This window comes from Taudactylus pleione, unplaced genomic scaffold, assembly GCF_031769625.1.
Source record: "Taudactylus pleione unplaced genomic scaffold, aTauple2 ptg000156l, whole genome shotgun sequence".
Taxonomy (NCBI): Eukaryota; Metazoa; Chordata; class Amphibia; order Anura; family Myobatrachidae; genus Taudactylus; species Taudactylus pleione.
This window is the reverse complement of record NW_028284558.1, coordinates 8,355,150-8,376,713: the sequence shown is the minus strand read 5'-3', so window position 1 is coordinate 8,376,713 and position 21,564 is coordinate 8,355,150. Positions and strand designations below refer to the sequence as shown.

At 42.1% G+C, this 21,564-nt stretch overlaps 1 protein-coding gene across 1 annotated transcript in view; it reads right to left on the bottom strand.

Annotated features, from left to right (window-relative positions):
* Positions 1-21,564, bottom strand: part of LOC148521626 (sodium channel protein type 2 subunit alpha-like) — a 129,568-nt gene that overhangs the window by 25,130 nt on the left and 82,874 nt on the right. Inside the window, 2 exon segments of the mRNA XM_088474833.1 lie at positions 5,938-6,079; positions 9,899-9,952. Of these exon segments, the coding sequence (XP_088330959.1) occupies positions 5,938-6,079; positions 9,899-9,952 (196 nt within the window).

Sequence of the window (21,564 nt, the reverse complement as noted above, 5' to 3'; positions counted from 1 at the left end):
ATCCAAATCAGGTGAACGGTGTAGGAATTACAACGGTTTCTATATGTGCCTCCCACTTTTTAAGGGGCCAAAAGTAATTGGACAAACTAAACAATCCTAAATCTAACTTTCACTTTTTAATACTTTGTTGCAAATCCTTTGCAGGCAATTACAGCCTGAAGTCTGGAACGCATAGACATCACCAGACGCTGGGTTTCATCCCTGGTGATACTCTGCCAGACCTCTACTTGCAAATGTCTTCAGTTCCTGCTTGTTCTTGGGGCATTTTCCCTTCAGTTTTGTCTTCATCAAGTGAAATGCATGCTCAGTCGGATTCAGGTCAGGGGATTGACTTGGCCATTGCATAACATTCCACTTTTTAGCCTTAAAAAACTCTTTGGTTGCTTTTGCAGTATGCTTCGGGTCATTGTCCATCTGCACTGTGGAGCGCCGTCCAATGAGTTCTGAAGCATTTGACTGAATATGAGCATATAATATTGCCCGAAACACTTCAGAATTCATTCTGCTGCTTTTGTCAGCAGTCACATCATCAATAAATACAAGGGAACCAGTTCCATTGGCAGCCATACTTGCCCACGACATGACACTACCACCACCATGCTTCACTGATGAGGTGGTATGTTTTGGATCATGAGCAGTCCTTTCCTTCTCCATACTCTTCTCTTCCCATCACTCTGGTACAAGTTGATCTTTGTCTCATGTGTCCATAGGATGTTGTTCCAGAACTGTAATGGCTTTTTTAGACGTTGTTTGGCAAACTCTAATCTGGTCTTCCTGTTTTAGTGGCTCACCAATGGTTTACATCTTGTGGTGAACCCTCTATATTCACTCTTGTGAAGTCTTCTCTTGATTGTTGACTTTGACACATATACACCTACCTCCTGGAGAGTGTTCTTGATTTGGCCAACTGTTGTGAAGGGGTTTTTCTTCACCAGGGAAATAATTCTGTCATCCACCACAGTTGTTTTCCGTGGTCTTCCAGGTCTTTTGGTGTTGCTGAGCTCTCCGGTTCGTTCTTTCTTTTTACAAACAGTTGATTTGGCCACACCTAATGTTTTTGCTCTCTCTGATATGTTTGTTTTGATTTTTCAGCCTAATGAAGACTTGCTTCACTGATAGTGACAGCTCTTTGGATCTCATATTGAGAGTCGACAGCAACTGATTCCAAATGCAAATGTCACACCTAGAATCAACTCCAGACCTTTTACCTGCTAATTGATAATGAAATAACGAGGGAATAGCCCACACCTGTCCATGAAATAGCTTTTGAGTTGATAGTCCCATTACTTTTGGCCCCTTAAAAAGTGTGAGGCACATATAGAAACCATTGTAATTCCTACACCGTTCACCTGATTTGGATGTAATTACCCTCAAATTAAATCTGAAAGTCTGCAGTTAAAGCACATCTTGTTTGTTTCATTTCAAAACCATGTGGTGGTGAATAGAGGCCAAAATATGAAAATTCTGTCAATGTCCCAATAATTATGCACCTGACTGTAGTTTTCATGTATTGTTGCAGGTACAATTTAGTGTGCTGGAGGATTTTTAGGGGATACTCCCCTTTCTGTTTTTCTGTTTAGTATGACCCCTCCTTTTCATGCACCTGAAGAGTATTGCCAAATTGATTTGAGCAGCTTCCATTTTATGTTTCCTCCCCTTCGTAAGCTCTTACGAGCAGGGCCCTCTACCCTCTTATGCTTCTCCTTACTTTACTTTCATCTACTTCTTACTCCCCACTAGGGCAGTGAACACTTGGTTGCTTTTGCTCTGTTGCTTATTTGGGAGTTATGGTCGCTAATGTAGCAATGTATATTATCCATGTCCTTGTCCTGCATTGCATTGTATTGTGCTGTAAGTCGCTGGACACTTATTTGATTATGTACATTGCAAGGCGGTGCGGATCACTTGTGGCACCATATAATATAAATAAATGATAACAATAATAATTATCGTATTCTGCCATATAACACCCCTTTTACACCAAAGTCCCGGGTCTGACCCGGGATTTGGAACACACTTACAAACCAGGTCAGAACCTGGACAGACCCCTTCCACAACGCGGTGCCGACTTGGGTTATTCCCGGGTCAGTACCGTTTACAATGCATATGGGTCATCTCCAAGCGCCGGGAAATGTAGATCTCCCCATGAGGTAACGTTAACTGGGTCAGATGACAGGTTACCCGTTTATGCTGCAGGGTTACACAGGTCATTCCCATGTTAAACCCTGCAAGCTACCTGAGATGGCTTGCTGAGTCACTCGACCCGAGAATCCAACCCTGGCCCCTTTTACACTGAGCTGCGGTTGACACGGCAATAACCTGGGTGAAATCGGCAGTGTAAAAGGGGTATGTAACCAACCCCAGTGTACCTTTGTCAAAAGCAGGGGTCTGCATTTACAAAAAAGACAGACAACAACCTATTTTAGGCAAACCTTCTTCCCCAAACAGGTGGGAGATAAGTTTCCACTTATCCTTGCATTCCTATATTATAGGGAAACCATAGCACTTAAATTAAATAAAATTTGGGCCTAATTAATTCACCCCATTGATAAGCGACTCGAAAAAATCTGCATATTAAAGAAAATTTTAAAAAATGGATTATATTTATCAAAGTTCGATTTTGCATTCGATTTGATGTTCAATTTAGCTTCCATCAAATGTAGAGATCCCTCATCAAACCCACATTTACTAAAATTCGATTTTAGAAGCCTTTTCTAAATCAAATTCGATTTGGTTCGATTTTGAACAGTAATTTTATGTTGGATTTTGCATGCCTATGAACAATACGGAACACCAAATGCCTCTCAAAATCAAACTTCAAATCCCCAAATGAATAGACCTGCTTCATGATTTCAATTTTAGCATGAGCAGGTCTGATTGACACAGATGCATGCATAGATCAGTAAGATTTGTGCATGCATCTTTTTGTAAAAATCTTTTACAGCCATGGTCAAAAGTTTTGAGAATGACACAAGTATTGGTTTTCACAAAGTTTGCTGCTTCAGTGTTTTTAGTTCTTTTTGTCAAATGTTACTGTGGTATACTGAAGTAAAATTACAAGCATATCATAAGTGTCAAAGGCTTTTATTGACAATTACATTAAGTTATGTAAAGAGTCAATATTTGCAGTGTTGATCCTTCTTTTTCAAGACCTCTGCAATTCGCCCTGGCATGCTGTCAATCAAATTCTGGGCCACATACTGACTGATGGCCGCCCATTCTTGCCTAAACAATGCTTGGAGTTTGTCAGAATTTGTGGGTTTTTGTTTGTCCACCCACCTCTTGAGGATTGTCCACAAGTTCTCAATGGGATTAAGGTCTGGGGAGTTTCCAGGCCATGGACTCAAAATTTCGATGGTTTGTTCTCCGAGCCACTTAGTTATCACTTCTGCCTTATGGCAAGATGCTTCATCATGGAAAAGGCATTGTTCATCACCAAACTGTTCTTGGATGGTTGGGATGGTTGGGAGAAGTTGCTCTTGGAGGATGTTTTGGTACCATTCTTTATTCATGGCTGTGTTCTTAGGCAAAATTGTGAGTGATCCCACACCCTTGGCTGAGTAGCAACCCCACACATGAATGGTCTAAGGATGCTTTACTGTTGGCTTGACACAGGACAAAGACTTTTGAAGGATGGCCTTGTGTCAAAAATAGCAGCAAAGAAGCCACTTCTCTTCAGGAAAAACATCAGGAACAACTAATATTCTGCAAAAGGTACAGGGATTAGACTGCTGAGGACTGGGGTAAAGTTATTTTCTCTTATGAATCCCGTTTCAGATTGTTTGGGGCATTTGGAAAAAGGCTTGTCCGGAGAAGGAAAGTTGAGCGCTACCAACAGTCCTGTGTCATGCCAACAGTAAAGCATCCTGACACCATTCATTTGTGGGGTTGCTTCTCTGCCAAGGGAATGGGCTCACTCCCAATGTTGCTTAAGACACAGCCACGAATAAAGAATGGTACCAAAACATCTTCCAAGAGAAACTTCTCCCAACCATCCAAGCACAATTTGATGATGAACAGCATGATAGAACACCTTGCCATAAGGCAAAAGTGATAACTAAGTGGCTTGGGGAACAAAACATCAAAATTTTAGGTCCATGGCCTGGAAACTCCCTAGACCTTAATCCCATTGAGAACTTGTGGTCAATCCTTAAGAGGCAGATGGAGAAACAAAAACCCACAAAATCTGATAAACTCCAAGCATTGATTAAACAAGAATGAGCAGCCATCAATCAGTAGTGGCCCAGAAGTTGTTGAAAAAGAAGGGTCAACACTGCAAATATTGACTCTTTGCATAAACTTAATGTAATTGTCAATAAAAGCCTTTGACACGTATGAAATGCTTGTAATTTTACTTCAGTATACCATAGTAACACCTGACAAAAAGGTCTAAACACACTGAAGCAGCAAACTTTGTGAAAACCAATACTTGTGTCATTCTCAAAACTTTTGGCCATGGCTGTAAAGTGTTAAAATGTAAAAAAAAAATGAAGTGTGGTCACTCCCTAAAAGCACAACCAGCCCTGGACTTTTCAGCGCCAGTCCTGGTTGTGTAAATACGGGGGACAAAAGACATAGGTGTCCCCTGTATTTACGACAACCAGCACTGGGCTAAGTGAGCCAGTCCTGGTTTTGGAAATACAGGAGACAAAATGATTAGTGGTCTCCTGTATTCACCATAACCAGCACTGGACTCTTTCTAGTGGGGTGTAATTCCACAGCCAGGGGAACCCTTTCACTGGGTCCCATTACGTCTCACCGCTACTTAGCCCTGGCTGGGGATCTCTGGAGACCCCCAAAAAAGAGGTTACCCTCTCCAGGGCACCCCAGGGCTATCCCTGACACTCCTGGGCGGTGGGTGCTGGGTTGATAGTGTAAAGTATGTATTAAAAATAGAAGTGATAACATTTTCTTTAACAGCTGAACTACAGGTCCTAGCAAGTTCGATTTTGTATTTGATTTCAAATAGAATATTAGTAAATAAGGGATTTGTGTGTTGGTCTATGTAAAAGTACCAATGTTTTTCCGATGTTCGATTTTGAGTGGGATTTGAGTGATATTCGGTTTTATGTTTGATTTGACATTCGATTTTGCCTTTAGTAGATCTCCAAATGCAAAATTGAATGAAAATCGAATGAAAATCAAATGTCAAATCACATTAAAATCAAAATCAAACATTAGTAAATATATCCCTAAATATTGGATTTATCTTACAATTACATAGTTTGAATGTTATATTTATAATAATATATCATTAAATAACAGATACAGAGAATGAATAATATAGTTAAAGACAGTATCCTGTCTGGTGGATCATACTGGGAGGGAACAAATAATGACAGGAAAAGCGTGAGGGATGGAGACAGGAAATAGTGCCCTTTAGGGTACAAAAGACTAAAGGATTCCAACCAAAGCTTAAACTCTAGTATCGGGTAGAGAGCACTACGCTATGTTCACCTAATATAAGTATTATTTAATTTTGCTGAGTTGTTTTCCAGATCTGCCGGGTCACCTGAAGTCTCCAACAGTCCAGCTGCATTTGCTATATACTGCAGCTCTTCCTCAAACAGGCTGAGATGTCTGGTTACAAAGTAATATCCTGTAAAGTGCAGTCTTCCTAATGGAGGCCTTGGGCATCCAACAGATCAGTTGAAAGGCACATCAGAGGTAAGTGAAATCAGGATTTAAGTTTAGCACACTGAACCCCATCAAATACTAGAGTTTAGGATTTGGGTGAAAGTTATTTTAAATATATTGGTAGATGAGACAAAAGATACTGTAAAAAAAGATAAAAATGTAAATAGAAAACCAAAACAGCAGGACAAAAGAAATAGTATAAGATAGAGGTTTAAAACAGCTAATTAACTGACAAATGTCATAATGTATCTGAGATAACTAGACATATTAATCTAGAACAAGAATTGATGTATATAATACTTATCTTCTTTTTTTGCTGATTGAAGTTATCGATAATAACACCAATGAAGAGGTTGAGGGTAAAAAAGGAGCCAAATATTATAAAGATTACAAAGTATAAATACATGTAGCGGTTTTCCTCATATTTGGGTTGGTCGTCTGTCTATGTAAAAAAAAAAGCACAATTAATTATTAGTCATCAGTCTAAAGTGGAATATGCCATGACTACAGATGTGTGGGTCCAGTTCTCAAAGAACCAACCGAATTTAGGGGTTCCGAGTCGCACCGAGTCCAAGTTCAGATCACTTTGGGGATCTTCATGCGGTTTGGAACCCGTATTTAAAAAACCGAACTCGGATTTTGGATTGCTTGTAAACAGGTCAAAATTATATCGTTTTAGCTGCCTTTTTATTTTTATTAAATAAAAAATACAGATCCAAAACAAAAACAAAAACACATGAGGGTGGTTTTGCAAAACCAAAACACGAAGATGGAACCAAAATCAAAACACGGGGGTCGGCGCATATCTCTAGCCATGACACTACACACATTACTATACAGCAGAATACGTTTGTACCGTACCAGCTATACAAGAGGAGTATAGACTGTATAAGTCTTGGAAACTGTAATAAACATATAGGGGATGTAAAGTGAAGTTGAATTATATGTCTATACTTGAGAATCTCAGAATAAACACCAGCAAGAGAGTAAATTAGTCACTGAAAATTCACTTTGGTCCAATTATTCAACAATTTCTTCTGTGGACTCTTCATAATTAATAAGCTTTCCATGAATGTCATATATTCAACTTTTTATTCTTTGATTTAACTTGATTAAAGGAATTGCAAAACTTGTGATAAATATGATCAAATGAGCAGAACATGAGACATTTATACACATTTTCAGGAGAATATTAAAAAAGTAAAAAAAACTGTGATACAGATGTGCCCAGTTAATTTGTTCCCAATCGCAGCTATGTGCCACGGCGCGTCGCCAATTTCGGGAGTGTGTCTCCATTCAAACCTATGGAGACGCACTTGCGCATCCCCGATCTCGAGAGTGCGTCTCGCCTCATGCATGGTGCGACTCGCTGCGCTATGAGCAACAATGAAGCCGTGCCCATCTGTATACTGTATTATAACGTCAGTGAGTTAGCATCAGTGGGTACAAAAGGAAAATAGTCATCAAGCATATGTATGACTGTGGTGGATGAAAGAGGAACAGAAGTACAATTTAAAAGACATTTATGGTTGTAATCATATTTGTAACAAGTGGACCGGCACTCCTTGCAGAAGGTACAGCAGCCGGGGTGCAAGCTCCGTTATGACAGGCAGAGGCAGGTCATAAATCCAACAAAGCAATACTTGTGGAAGCACTCCACGGACTTTACAGCAACACAAAGTTTTTGCAACGTTTCAGATTTATTAAAAATCTTTCGTCAAGCCAGCAGTATACAAAATTCACTCACCTTAAATACTTGTGATCACCCCTGAATGTGATCATATAGATCGGGACAGGTTACACTATTGGGGTAGTTGGGACATAGATTTATTCTTCAAGAATAAGCAGAAGGTGTGATAGTTATCGACCAGAATTAATACTATAAGACTAATGTATTCACAGATAGTTTACCACCATTAATCAAATTATACCATGGTCCTGATTCAGCGCCACATGTAATGCTAATGTTTACTTAGTTCAGCGACTATTTGCAACTCTGATTTCTGGAAACCCCTAGGACACATGCGTTACACAGAGTGTACACAGAAAGGTGCTGTCACAATCGATTCAGACGGTATCAGAAAAGTGATGGGCATTCCCGGGCGGTGACTGGGAGGTGGCTAATAGTGCTCACAAAAATGGGCCTTTCAGTGGGCATATTATAGGAATGAAGTGGGCATGTGAATGCTAGCGGCTGCATTCACAGATGCACAGCTGCAATCATAGGAGGCCACAGTCAGACAGAGAAACTGCCACGGCCATGGGGCTGGTGCAAGTTTCAATGGTGCAACTGATGGTAGCTTATAAGGATGCACCAAATGGTATTACAGTGTGCATGGGTGCTAAAAGTGGGTGCCTAAGTCCTTACACATTCAGCCACAAGGGAAGGGAAGGAGTTGGTAGGCCATTTGCATATAAGTGCAAATGGGTGACTGCCAATGGTCACTGCTGCGCATGTTTTCACATGAGACTTGGAATCAGACCCTTTCTTAAATTGAAGAACAGGGTGTTGTTGCAGTAATCTAGACAATTCCAGCATATTATTAACTGTTGGGGTAACTCACCTAAAAGCAGAGCTGGCGTTAGCATTAGGTAGCTGACTAAGGTGATGGCTCCTGGTGGGGCGCTGCTGGGTTTGCCTACAACCAAAATGAAGGATGTCTCTAAATGATATTGACGGAGGCCGCAGATCTTACCAGCCGCAGCCGCCACTAGCCCTACACTTTGCCCCTGCTTCCTGGTCCAGGGCAGGCTGGCCACAGTACTGACAGTCACATGACTGACATGTCATTTGCTGTAATGAGGCCAGTGCTGGGCGGGCACCCAAATCCTACTCCCACCTCTCCTTCCTTGGCTGCAACGAATGGGCTCCCTCCGCCGCCCATTTAGACTTTCACCCACCTTCTGACCCTGGCCATCATGAGGGACTGCAGGGACATTAGAACGGGGATGCAAATGGGCAGCAGCCCTACCATTCAATAAGGGGACTATTCAACTAGAGGTTTCCCTCCTCCTCCCGAATGGTTCCACCTCCTCACTAGGAGCTGCCTCCTGAGTCTTCATGTGTGCCAACAGCATGCAGGGTGACAGTGCTGGGGGGTAAAAGATGGTCATAGTTCAGGAAAGGTATTAAGTATAAGGGGTAAGCTATGTGGGTTTTATTATGAGAGTGATGGGGTTAATATATTATAGATAAGTTAAATGGTTTAATGTTTTTATTGAGAGCTAATTATTAGTGGGTATGGGGGGAATTAATGGTTATAAATGGGCTAATTATGATGAATGGGGTTTGCTACAATGATGCTGAATGTGGCAATGATTTTTGAAGAGGGTTTTTTTAATAGTGAGATTGTATGGCAGTCACAGGGCTGTATGTCATTCACAAAAATGCTCCCAGTATTGTATGGTTGTAAAAAATGATCTAGGTACTGTTTGGCAGTCACAAATATGCTCTCAGTATTTATTGTATGGTGGTCACAAAAATGCTTGCAGTATTTAATGTATGGTGGTCACAAAAAACATTCTCAATATTTATTGTATGGCAGTCACAAAAATGCTGTCAGTATTGTATGGTTATCAGAAAAATGGTCTCAGTATTTATTGTATGGCAGTCACAAAAATGGTCTCAGTATTTATTGTATTGTGGTCACAAAAAAGCTTGCAGTGTAGTATGGAGGTTAAAAAAAATCTCAGTATTGTATGGTTTTCAGAAAATGCTCTCGGTATTGTGTGGCGGTTTCAAAAATACTCTTGGTATTGTATGGTGGTCACAAAAAAGTTCTCAGTATTGCATAGCGGTCACAAAATGCTCACAGTATTTATTGTATGACGGTAACAAAAATGCTCTCAGTAGTTTATGGCGATAACAAAAATGCTATGACGGTTGCAAGTGATATTGTTATAGTGTTATTTTTATAATTTATGTTTATAATAAATCTAACACTAAATCTAATGATATTTTAAGAAGCCAAGGTTGTATGTGAGAGGTCGAGTGGAGAGTATTAGTGGAAGCAAGGGCGGTATTGTGTAGCTTTGCTTAGGGCACCTAGAAACCTTGCTCTGGCCCTGCCTGTAACACAACAAACTTGCTGATGATTCTAGGAGAGGTCTAGGTGGGGATGGAGTTCATGGTGGCATAAATCACATTAATTTCACTATTAACAATTTATTTCTTTTGTATGTATTAGGTTTCATGGAAAAAAAGAGGTTTCTTTTCTCAAGTCCTATCAAGACTGAAATAATAAAAAATAAAGATACTCACATCTCTTGAATCAACAGCTGCATACATAATAAGCGTCCATCCTTTAAACGTGGCCTTTAAGAAAACATATATTAAATACATCTTAGACATTATTTTATCATGGGGTTTACAGACATGTCCACATACATCTAGCCTCCTTACGTGTTAAAAAGCCCTTCAAGTCACGCCATGCCGTGTAGTGACACGGAAGTCTACATTGCAGCACCCGGCTTCTGTCACTGAGGGGTAGTCTGAACTTTGTTGTCACCCCTCGGCAGATGACACCCGGGTGCGACCCGCACACCCCCCCGCACTCGCCTTCTGAAGCCACTGAGCATGCCTATATTTTGTGTGCAGCTGCTGCTGTATCTGAATGCGAAATGCTACGTTACAGTGTCACAGCCGCTGACACTGTATCATAGCATTTGGCATGCAGAAATAACCGCTTTGCGAATAAGACGCAACTTAAGGGAAAAAGATGCACGAAAAAAGACATTTGGCGCTAGCGTGTGGCACGGTGCTCACGCGTTATGTGTAACACAACTTGTAGCACATGGAGGATAGACGTATGTGTCTACATCTATACTTTTATTTTTATTCCAATTCTACTACCTCGGGACTGAAGAAAGGCAGTTTCTGAGAGGTAAATTTACTAAACACACTGATTGTCGCAGGGATACGAGTTTGTTTTTCCCAATCAAATTCACAAACTTTGTTTGCAAGTGTGTAAGTTCAGTCGTATTTGGACTGAAATGAATACACCTGCCTGTGAGCAGTGTTTCCAGCAGAAGCACAGCACAGATCAGTGTGGTCTGTACAGTGCTTCTGTGTGCTATAGAGTACAGAAAGAGTTAAAAAAAATGGAGTTTGGCGCACTAAAAGCATAACAAGTTTCGGACTTCTGAGCCTGTTATGGGCCTGGAAAACCAGTGGGAAAAATGGCGTGGGGTTCCCCCATATTTCCAGTAACCAGCAGCGGGCTCAACCAGCCTGGGGGTAATGCCACAGCAAAGGAAATACACAGAGTGGGGTCCCCCCTACCAAAACATTCTCCAGCCCCAAATTGGTCACCTCAGCCCTGGTATTCCTCGAAAAGTCGGGACTACCCATAAAAAAGGGGTCCCACCTCCAGAGGATACTCCAGGGCTGGGGTAAGCCCGGTGCTCTTCCCTGCACCCCTGGGGTTAAATTTAGTACTAATATTGTTCTTCACAATGGGTCTAAATGTCCCAGCAAATCTGCCCTGCAGCACTTTTAGAACCACAAGTGCCAGCAGGCCGCTAGCACCTGTACCTCCACTTTGAAGAAAATCTAATAAAAAAGACATGGCAAACACATTGTATATTTTAACACTTTATTACACATTCACTCACTCACCCAACATACTTACCTACTCCCTGGTGCTGGTCGGTCCTCTTGTCCATGTAGAATCCGTTTTTATTTAAAACATTACCCGATCTCAACGGACACAGAAGCGGAGTCATATGACAGCAGCTGCTGATTGGCTAAGAGCTGTCTGACTCTTATCCAATCATGGCTAAGATGCAGGAAACCTTGTGGGTCAGTCTCCAGGGAAGTGGTATATATACAGCAATGTATATACATCGATTCTGTGTCCATTGAAACATGCTTGGGAATGTAATCTCGGACAGACACAATTCTTATTAAATATACCCATAAGGGGTCTATTCATCATCACTTAATTTATACAAAACTTGGGATGGGTATCCTTGCGCACAGAGGGCCTGATTCAGAGACAGACGCTAATGCGATCGCAACTGCTTTTTACGCAACGCAGTTGCAAGAATATGCTAATGTTATCCAAGATCACCCGAGCATAAAGATGCCCACTACCACTACCTTCTCACCTGCGTGAAACTACGCATACCTACATAAACATCTGTACCATCGAAGTTCATCGGCGGCCATTTTACCCTTGCGGCAGGTCTGACCAGCCGCAAGCCAGGGAGCTCTTCAGCCACGCAGAGCTGCGTATATAATTGTAGTGGCTAATTTATGCACGCTCATGTAACAGCGTTCAAACGGCCGGACACGCCTACGTTTCGCTAACCACCCCCTGTCAACACCCCCAAACGGTCACTTCCTGTCAATCAATCTGCAATGGGCCTCACTGGTATGCGCAATGGCAAACAATCGCTTGATCTGCATGCAATTTGCAGTTGCGTACATCTCTGAATCAGGCCCTAAGGTAAGTACTGCTGCCTCGAGTGGGGATACCCATCCTCGCTGGGTATACTAGAAAATTGGGTTGTGTAGCGCTCAGACCTATTGCTAAGTGGTAAATGATTGGGTGATGTGTAAAGAAGAATGGACCCAAAATGTTGCAAGATAATAGTTTACTGTTCTCAATAGACAGCAGCAATAAACAGAATATTGGTACTTGTACAGAGAAATGTAGCAATCATAGATGTGGGTTGGTTGGTATGAACAAATATTGTAATGTGCAAAATTACACAAGTGGGGCAATCTTGGACATGCAACAAAACAAAAACAAATGCAAAACAAGTCAATGTGCCGATGTCCAGTAACAATGTTAGTGCGGCATGTGTTTGCTGTAAAGTGGAAGTTGGTAGTGGGTATAATCAGTACCCGGGATGGTCTATTCCGGTATTCAGAGAGTCCAATACGTGGTTAAGCAGAGTCTACTTTCCACCTAATGTTGTGGACTGTTCAGAGCTAGGGGCAGTGTCCCGCTTACCTGTCTGGTCGTCCTGGTTATGCGTGGTTGATGCCTGGATACTTGTGGATGTGTAGCAGTGAGACGTGGGCACGGGTGGCTTTGTGTGGTTAGCAGTCATGGGCATACTGGTACTGTACATGTAGTTAAGCAATAGCTGCCAAATCTTGCGTTTCCACAACAATATTCAATAATATTTGGACAATGCAATACGACCCCCGGGACCCATTAGCGTGGCAGGAATAGAACTGGTGCTGTTCAGCATGTGGACACTTTGCCCTGAAGAAGGGGGGATGCACTATTTGGTGAGTCTTACTAGGACTGGTTTCACATTATGGGGCAAATTCAATCAAAGGCTATAAGGCTTGTTTAGTGAAAAGTTTTCGCCGATTTGCGCTTTTCACCTGTTTTAGAAATATCGCCATATTCAAAGGCGAAAACTCCATAGGCAAAAACAGGCGAAAAAGTATCTCCAGCAAAAGGCAGGGGAAAAGAAGTGCAAAATCCATATTTTGGGGTACAAATGTGGGGACGGCTCAGAACCCTTTGGACACTAATTAGGCAAAAAAAAAATATTATCTTATTTCACCCCAAAAAAAGTCATGTCATTTTTGGGGTGAAAATTTTAAAAGTGTGGGAAAATGGGTAAAAAGTAGGGGGCTAAGTATTTTGGGAGTCTGTAAGGTGGAGACAGGTGTTTTTAAGATTGCAGGAAGCTCCAGCAGGTGTATTTTTGAGATTTTTTAAATCTTCACTTTAGAGACACCAAAATATACTAGTACCCCATTTACATGTACCCCAAATTTAATTGCGGTATTTATTTTTCCCAAAAAACATTGCATTATATAATTTTTTCACACTTATGCAAACATGCATATAACATCAATTTGACTCATTTTAAGATCACTAAATACTTTTATTAGTGCTATTAATACTCTTCTATATTGATTCCCAGGGTCAGTGAGGCTTTTTTTTGGGTAGAGACTGATTTCCCCAAATATGCTGTCCTTTTCGCCAGTTTTGTTATTCACTACATTCGCCTATCCGTGTTTTTGTCTGTTTTGGAATTGAATACGGAGATAAGCGGCAAAAACATTGCGGAAAAACAGGCGAATGAGACGAAATCATCGGGCTTTTCACCGACCTCAGCTTTTCCTATGAGAGGAGAGCTGTCTACTTGTTATACTTTACCCAGCCTAGAGGACCTCACATTCATTGTTCTCCTGCAGTAGAAGAAATCAGCTCAGGCTATAGCACTACTGCATGTCACTTATGTAAGGGATGTTTGATTTAAGTCATCATTTTCATGTTGATAATTATTATTATTATTATTATTATTATTACATTTTATTTATAGGGCGCCACAAGAGGTCCGCAGCGTCGTGCATACAGTACAGGGTACACAGAACATTACATTACAATACAGTAACCAACTTATAAACAGAACACAAGTAACAATTAGCAACACAATTCTCCATACACAGTACAACTCTGAAGGTGAAGGCTGTCATAGAAGTGCTAGAGAAGAAGGCTGTGAGACAGTGGAGAGGAGGACCCTGCTCCTAGGAGCTTACAATCTAGGGGTAAAGATGACTGCCGTATATATTTACTCCGTCCGCATCCAGACCTGCACAGAGAGAATCTTAATGCAGCCATATATTTGCTGTGACTGGACCATATCTTTAGGTTAAATTTTTTAAATTAAGTTAATTTATAAAACTTTTTCCACAACAGAAAAAAAAAACAATACAAGAAATAAAATCCCCCCACCCCTAATAAACCAAAAAGAAACAAAAAAAAATGTATATATAAATATATATATTAGCCAAAAATCATAAAACACAGCCATTAACATATAGGGGTAAATTTACTAAATGAGAGTTTTCAGAAGTGAGTTTTAGAAGTGATGTTGCCCATAGCAACCAATCAGATTCTAGCTATTATTTTCTAGAAGGTGCTAGTTAAATGTTAAGTAGAATCTGATTGGTTGCTATGGGCAACATCACTTCTGAAACTAACTTTTAAAAACTCTCACTTTAGTAAATTTACCCCATAGACTCATTAATACATCCACAAATCATATCCAATATATAATAAATAAAACAAAATTAAGATATCTGCACAAAATAATTCTCAGCTGTCCAATACAGCAAAAAAATCACAAGCAAAGACTCAGAATACCAAAACATCATTGTGCCGCCCCGCTGGGTGCCAACCCATCAGCACCTGAAATCTCACTCCCTCCAGCAACATAGTAGGATGAAGCAATCCATGGCCCCCAAATACTGTCATATGTGAGAATACAATTACGCTTAGTATATAAAAATGGTTCATGCCCCACCACTTCATTCATCAGCCCACTCCACTCAACAAAGGTAGGACCCCTAGATGCCATCCAAGTGCAGGCAATACAAACCTTGGCCCGGGTCAATGCATTAATTACGTATTGGCCTGTTAAACTATGAACCCTGTTCAAGAGACCCAAACCAAAAATACACATTTTAGGGAATAAAAGGGGAATACCACCACAAGTGTTGGTGATACAGCTGGTGACTTGGGACCAAAACATCCAAACAGCAGAGCACTCCCAGAGGAGATGCCAAAATGAGCACTGTGGAGTAGAACATTTAGGACACCTATCAGATGCACCAGACCCAAATCTAGTCAGTAATAAGGGGGTAAGATACACTCTATGTAATAAAAAAAACTGAATCTGTTGAAATCACACTGCAGAGGTGGCAGACAGAAGGCTATTCAACATTAAAGACCACTCTTCATCCTCTAATGAACCCAAATTATCCACCCATTTAAGTATAAGTGGTGCTAGGGCATCATCTGAATTAACAGTAAGGTGGTAGGAGTAAATTTGGGAAATCAATCTCCTTCCACTAGTTGCTTGCAGCAAAGCCCTAACAGGATCAGGAGCAAATTGTGGAGGGCCAGTAGAAAACTGGATGGATAGGGTATGACGAAGCTGTAAATAGCGAAAAAACATAGAATTCAGGACCCCAAATTCAGTCCTAACAGTGTCAAAGGTTTTAAAACCTGTCACTATACAGATGTCAGAGGGAGAAGACCCCCCCCCCCTTGACCACAAAGAGCTACCAACAAATAGGGCCAGTTCTCCAAGAGCGGAAAAATTTCATAATCAGGATCAAAACCTTCCACCCCCACTAAAGCATGGGCCTGTTTCCACAATGTATGAGCCTGTGTGAACAGCGGAGCTCCCCCCCTAGGACATCTGTCATCAAGTAAGAGCATCTTCTAGAAACAGTGTGCACCAAGAAAGTAGGTAGATCCTGGCCCCCTCACCCAAAACCCACCCCCACAGATGAACTAATTGAGAGGCCAAATAACAAAGGCGGAAATTCAGCAGTGCTAAGCCACCCAACACTCTTGGCCTACATAGGGTCTTAAGTTCAATTCTACATAATTTTTCTACCCACACTAAAGAGGAGAGATAACTATCAGTCGAAATATACGAGGAGAAATATAAACAGGGGCCTGCTGAAAAACATACAAAAATTGGGGGAGAACAATCATTTTAACCAAATTCACCCAACCTGTAACGGTCAAGGGAAGTTTATTCCAGACGTGCAGCTTAGATTTCAAGAAGTCAATTTGTGGCTGGACATTGAGTGGGACAAAGTCTGACATAGATAACGTTACGCAAATTCCCAAATACTTAAACCTGGAAGTCCATTCCAAGGGAGAATTCACAGCACCAACAGGAGTGGAAGGGCCATGAATAGGAAGAATGCAAGATTTATTCCAGTTAATGTGCAGCCCAGAAAACTGTCCAAAAGAATCCACCACCAAGAGAAGGGTGATCAAAGACTCTGATGCATCAGACAAGAATAACAGCATGTTGTCTGCATAGAGAGCCACCATGTCAACCCTTTTTCTGTATCTGAATCCCCCATATGCCCGGGTGACTTCTAATAAGACATGCTAAAGGTTCAATGGCCAGGGCAAAAAGGGTCGGAGTAAGAAGACAGCCCTGTCTTGTACCTCTAGAGAGGCGAAAAGAAGGAGAAACATACCCATTAATATAGACCCACCCTAAAGGGGAAGAATATAGTAATTTAATGCAGGCTATAAATCTAGGTCCCATCCTAAAACTAAGCAGGATCACCCAAAGATAGTGATACTCCACAGAATTAAAGGCCCTGGCAGCATCCAAGGATACCACCACTGCCCCATCATCCACTGAGTCTGCCAGCTGCAAAATCGAAAACAATCTCCTAAGATTCTTTGAGGTAGATTTCCCCGGCATAAAACCTGTTTGGTCAGGATGTACCACCTCATCAATTACCCTATTAAGCCTTAATGCAAGCATTATAGCCAATATTTCAATATCTGTGGAAAGGAGGGAGATCGGGGGATAAGAGCCAGGATCAAGAGGATCCTTGCCAGATTTAGGGATCATAACAATAATGGCCTCTGACATAGAACGGGACAGATACCTAGGTCACACAATTCATTAAAAAGGTCAAGGAGTCTAGGGAAAAAGAAAAGGGCATGTTTGTTATAGAGCTCAATAGGAATCCCATCCACCCCATGGGCCTTACCCCCTGGAAATATAGAAACGGCCACCGCAATTTCCTCTAAAGTATGGGGAATTAAGGAATGCTCTACTGTCCAGGGAAATGGATGGGAGGGATACATGTTCCAAATATTCAAATAATTCTTTTAAAGTATAGTGAGCTTGGGAACAATAAAGACTAGCAAAATACTCATAAAACACATTCGTAATAGCAGGCATAGAGGAGTGCAAATTACCTAAAGAGTCGCTAATTTGAGCTACGATTGTAGCAGGTCGAACTTCCCTGGAAAGATAAGCCAAGAAAGCCCCAGATTTATCTGAATCTGAATAATGACTATGCTTAACAAATAACAAGCATCTCCTGGACTTATCTAAGAGGAAATCAGATAATAGTTTAGCGGCCTCCATATAGGATGATCTAGTAATAGTAGAGCCAGAGGACAAATATTGCTGTTCAAGCAGATTACAACGATTTTCCAGTTCCACTTCCTTTTTCCTATGAAAAGTTTTGATACTTATCACCCTCCCAATTAAAGAACTGCGTAGGACAGCCTTAAAGGCATCCCGCAAAATATCAAAGGAAACCGAACCAGGAGGAGCAGCAACATCAATAGTCAATAGCAAATGGGCATGATCCGAAACACCATGGGACCGGTACTCCACCTCCACAACCTGCGGGACCAGCCTCCTGGATATCAGAGCAAGATAAATCCTAGAAAAGGAATGAATAGAGTCCGAAAAGCAAGAATACTGAGCCAGGTGAGGATGCCGAACCCGCCAAATATCCACCAAATCAAGCTCATCCACTAAATTGGCAAAAAAGTGAGGGGGGGGACCAAACACTCATGCCACCTATCCAGGGCAGGGTGTAACACATTATTGAAATCCCCTACACAAATAAACCGGCTATCAGGGGACTAAGAAATAAATTCGGCAGACTTTTTCAGGACCACACTAGTATGAGGGGAAATATAAACAGCAAGAATATGGAGTGGGGAGGCGTTAATAGATGCCCACATGAAGACATATCTACCCAAGAGGTCAATCCTAATTTCATCAAGCACAAAATCGAGGGATCTACGGACAAGGACTGACATTCCTCTGGAATACGAGGAATGTGTGGAGTGATAGGCCCAGCCTATCCAAGGTTTAAGCAAAGCCAAGACTTTCCTACACGCTAAGTGTGTTTCCATCAAACAAACAATATCGGCCTGAGCCTTTTTCACCTGATTCAAAACTATGGAGCACTTGACCCGGTTATTGAGGCCCCAGACATTCCAGGAGAGAATTGGAATGGGGGGCCTAAGCTAGTTGACATCATGGGGTCAGCCACACACCAGAGGGAAGAGGAGATACAGACACCTGAAACAGTACAGATGGGATGCACCCCACGAGACATGGCAAACACAGCATTAAAAAAACACAGTAGGAGTTGAGAATATAAAAAATAAAGGCATAGCAGTTTAGAAAAAAAATATTACAATGGCATAGAATATAAACATAAAATAAAATCCCATACAATAACCCCCCCCCCCAAAAAAAAAAAAACACATCCCACCCTGTACACCCATCCCAACCAGGTATACCTAGATCCCTAACCTACCAATTACAAACACTGGAACAAAATAAGAAATAAACTAACAAACCCCTTTTTTTAACTATAAGGGGTAAGAGAGGGTGGGAGCAAATCTTACCCTAGCTGTAAGGTGGAGCTTCAGCCAGGCCCAAAGCAGAATTGCCCACCCTGGCACCCAGCACATAAAAATCACAATATAAAATGAGTACCTTAAAATATTAGCAATTGGAGAGTGTCTAAGGGCGAATAAACATCAAACTAGTAATGTCCAGAGACATAATAGTACAAAACAGAATAATGAAGAAATATAACGCTCAGAAGCAAGCACAGCTCACAGGACAGCAAGTCCAGGTCAATCCGGAGGACCATCACCACCATGGCCCCTAGCAATCCAGCCATGTTGAAGCCTCACATGGGGAATCAAAGAAATTAAATCGGCCATGGTATAGGAGAGACCCAGATCACGTGTAAATTGGGACCTAGACTTCTGGACGTCCATAGAAAAGTCAGAGAACACTGCCACCCAATTTCCATTATATTCCAAAGGACCACGGAGATGAGCCAGATGAAGGATCAAATCTCTGTCCTTGAAATGCAGGATGTTGGCAATGAATGTGCAAGGGGGAGCACCAGGAGGAAGAGCCCTACCAGGGATACAGTGTGCCCTTTCCAACGCATTGGGCGGTGAAGTCACCCCGTCCAAAGGTGTCCACCAGCCATTTTTCCAGAAACGTCTCCGGTTGAGAACCTTCCGACTTCTCGGGTGACCAACAAATCGGATGTTGTTTCTGCAAAGTCGGCCCTCAATATCAGAGATTTTGCTTTGGCAGGCCTCAATCTGGGACTCCAGGGTTGAAAGCCACCACGCAACTGGAGCGGTAACGTCCTCTAATGTGGAAATACGAGTCTCAGTCTCACCAACACGCTCCCGCATCATCTTCATATCATGACGGAAAAGGGAAAGCGCCACATGAACTTCAGAAGTTTTACCAGACAGCGTTTTCTCAGAAGAAGTAATTGCCTGCATTAGATTAGGCACAGTGATCTCAGACTCCAAAGGAGAGTCCGAAGAAACAGGCGGAGAGGAGGGTTGAAAGGAATGAGATAGAGAATCCAAAGAATTGGATCCCGCAGCCCCAACAGTTCCTGTATGTGAAAATCTCTCCAGCCTCGCAGCGGCCGACTGCTGGGAGTTCTTTCCCATTAGTTCTAAATCAAAAGCTTCAGCGGGTCAGAACAATGAATATATAGCACATAAACAGCAGGGGTCAGGGATGTAAAAAAAAAAAGCAGGTCAGCAGGCAGTGGAGAACAGTGCAGGGAGGAAGCCAGCAACTGGAATCAGAGGGAGGAGGGCTGTGCAGGCAGGGAAATTACAGAAGGTGAGGACACTGTGAGACAGATCCAGGAGCAGACCCAGCACTTCAACTTCACTCTGGGTTGTACAGCAGAACAGGCAATGTCAGTCCACAGATCCTTCCCTAAAGCAGAGTCCAGATCCAAGATGGCAGGTAAAGTTCTATTTGCAGAGACACTAATCAGTAGTGTGCTACGTCCAGCACTGAAGACAGGAGCCGCAACTATAGCTGGGGCCGAAACCAAGATGGCGGCAGTGACCGGGAATAGCAGGTCCGCAGCAAAACACAGAACGCTGGAAAAGAGTGGGATAGGGTCTCCCACCTCCCCAGCCCCCCAGGACACCTTCCAGACAGCAGAGGATAAGCGCTGGAGCCAGGAGCCGCCGATAGATACTGGGGCCAAATCCAAAATGGCGCCCGCGAAGAGGAGATGCTGCAGAGGGAGATCCACAGCTCCTACAGCACAGCAATGTGTGAACACAGGCCATCTATATCCGGACTCCTATAGCTGGGAGTGGTAAGTAAAGAGGAATTTTCAATTTACCAGTGCCAGGGACTGGGCATAGGGTACAGGATGGTATATATAGGATATTAGGGCCTAGGAGCTACAAAATCAGCCTCCTACAGCCAGCCCGTCCAGGCCACGCCCCCCATCTTTAGGTTCAATTTAATTTTTGTGCCTGTAGTTTACATCTGTATTTAGGCTGCAAAATTTCTGTCTTTTCTAAATGAGACTCCCAATGATAGAAGTTGCATTGTAGAAGCAAAATGTAACTCTAGGGTGGAAGTTCCTAAACTATATTTCAAGACTTGAAACATGGTACGATGTACCTTTCAGAGTAGAATGTTGGGGTTTTTTTTTTGCAAATTAAGTAAGTACTAACAGCTAAATAATAATAAATCATATATATTTTGTGTCAAATTATTTATTCATCACCATAATGTTATATTTAGATGACGGGGAATGACTGTGTACTGACCCCTCCATTGTTTAACAGTTTTCTATGGCAATATTTTGTAGTAGAAGCAGTGGCGTAGGGGACATGGATTCATGGCCCGACCTTCAATTATAGTCACTCCGGGGGTCACGGAGGTGCAGACTGCCCCCAGTGACCAGTCTATGTGCAGTGCCATATCCCTCACTGTGTCAGGAGCTGAGTGCTGCACATAATGCTACAGGGCAGCAGCCGGCTCCTGTCACTGAGGAGTCTGCACTTTGGTGTCACCCCTCGGCGGGTGACACCCAGGTGGGGCCCGCACCCCTCTTGTGACGCCACTGAGTAGAAAGGACACCATTACAATAGCCAGAACATTGTGGGCCACGTAGCAACATTTTAAGGGGTCCCTCCCTAATGCTTCTAGAGAGACACCTCACTCCACAGTGGTTGTTCATTTTATGCCCCATAATATTGCCCTTTTTCATTTTATGCCCCGTAATGTTGCCCTTTTTCATTTTATGCCCCATAGTAGTGTCCTAATTAATTATATGGTCCATAGAATTGCCCTAGT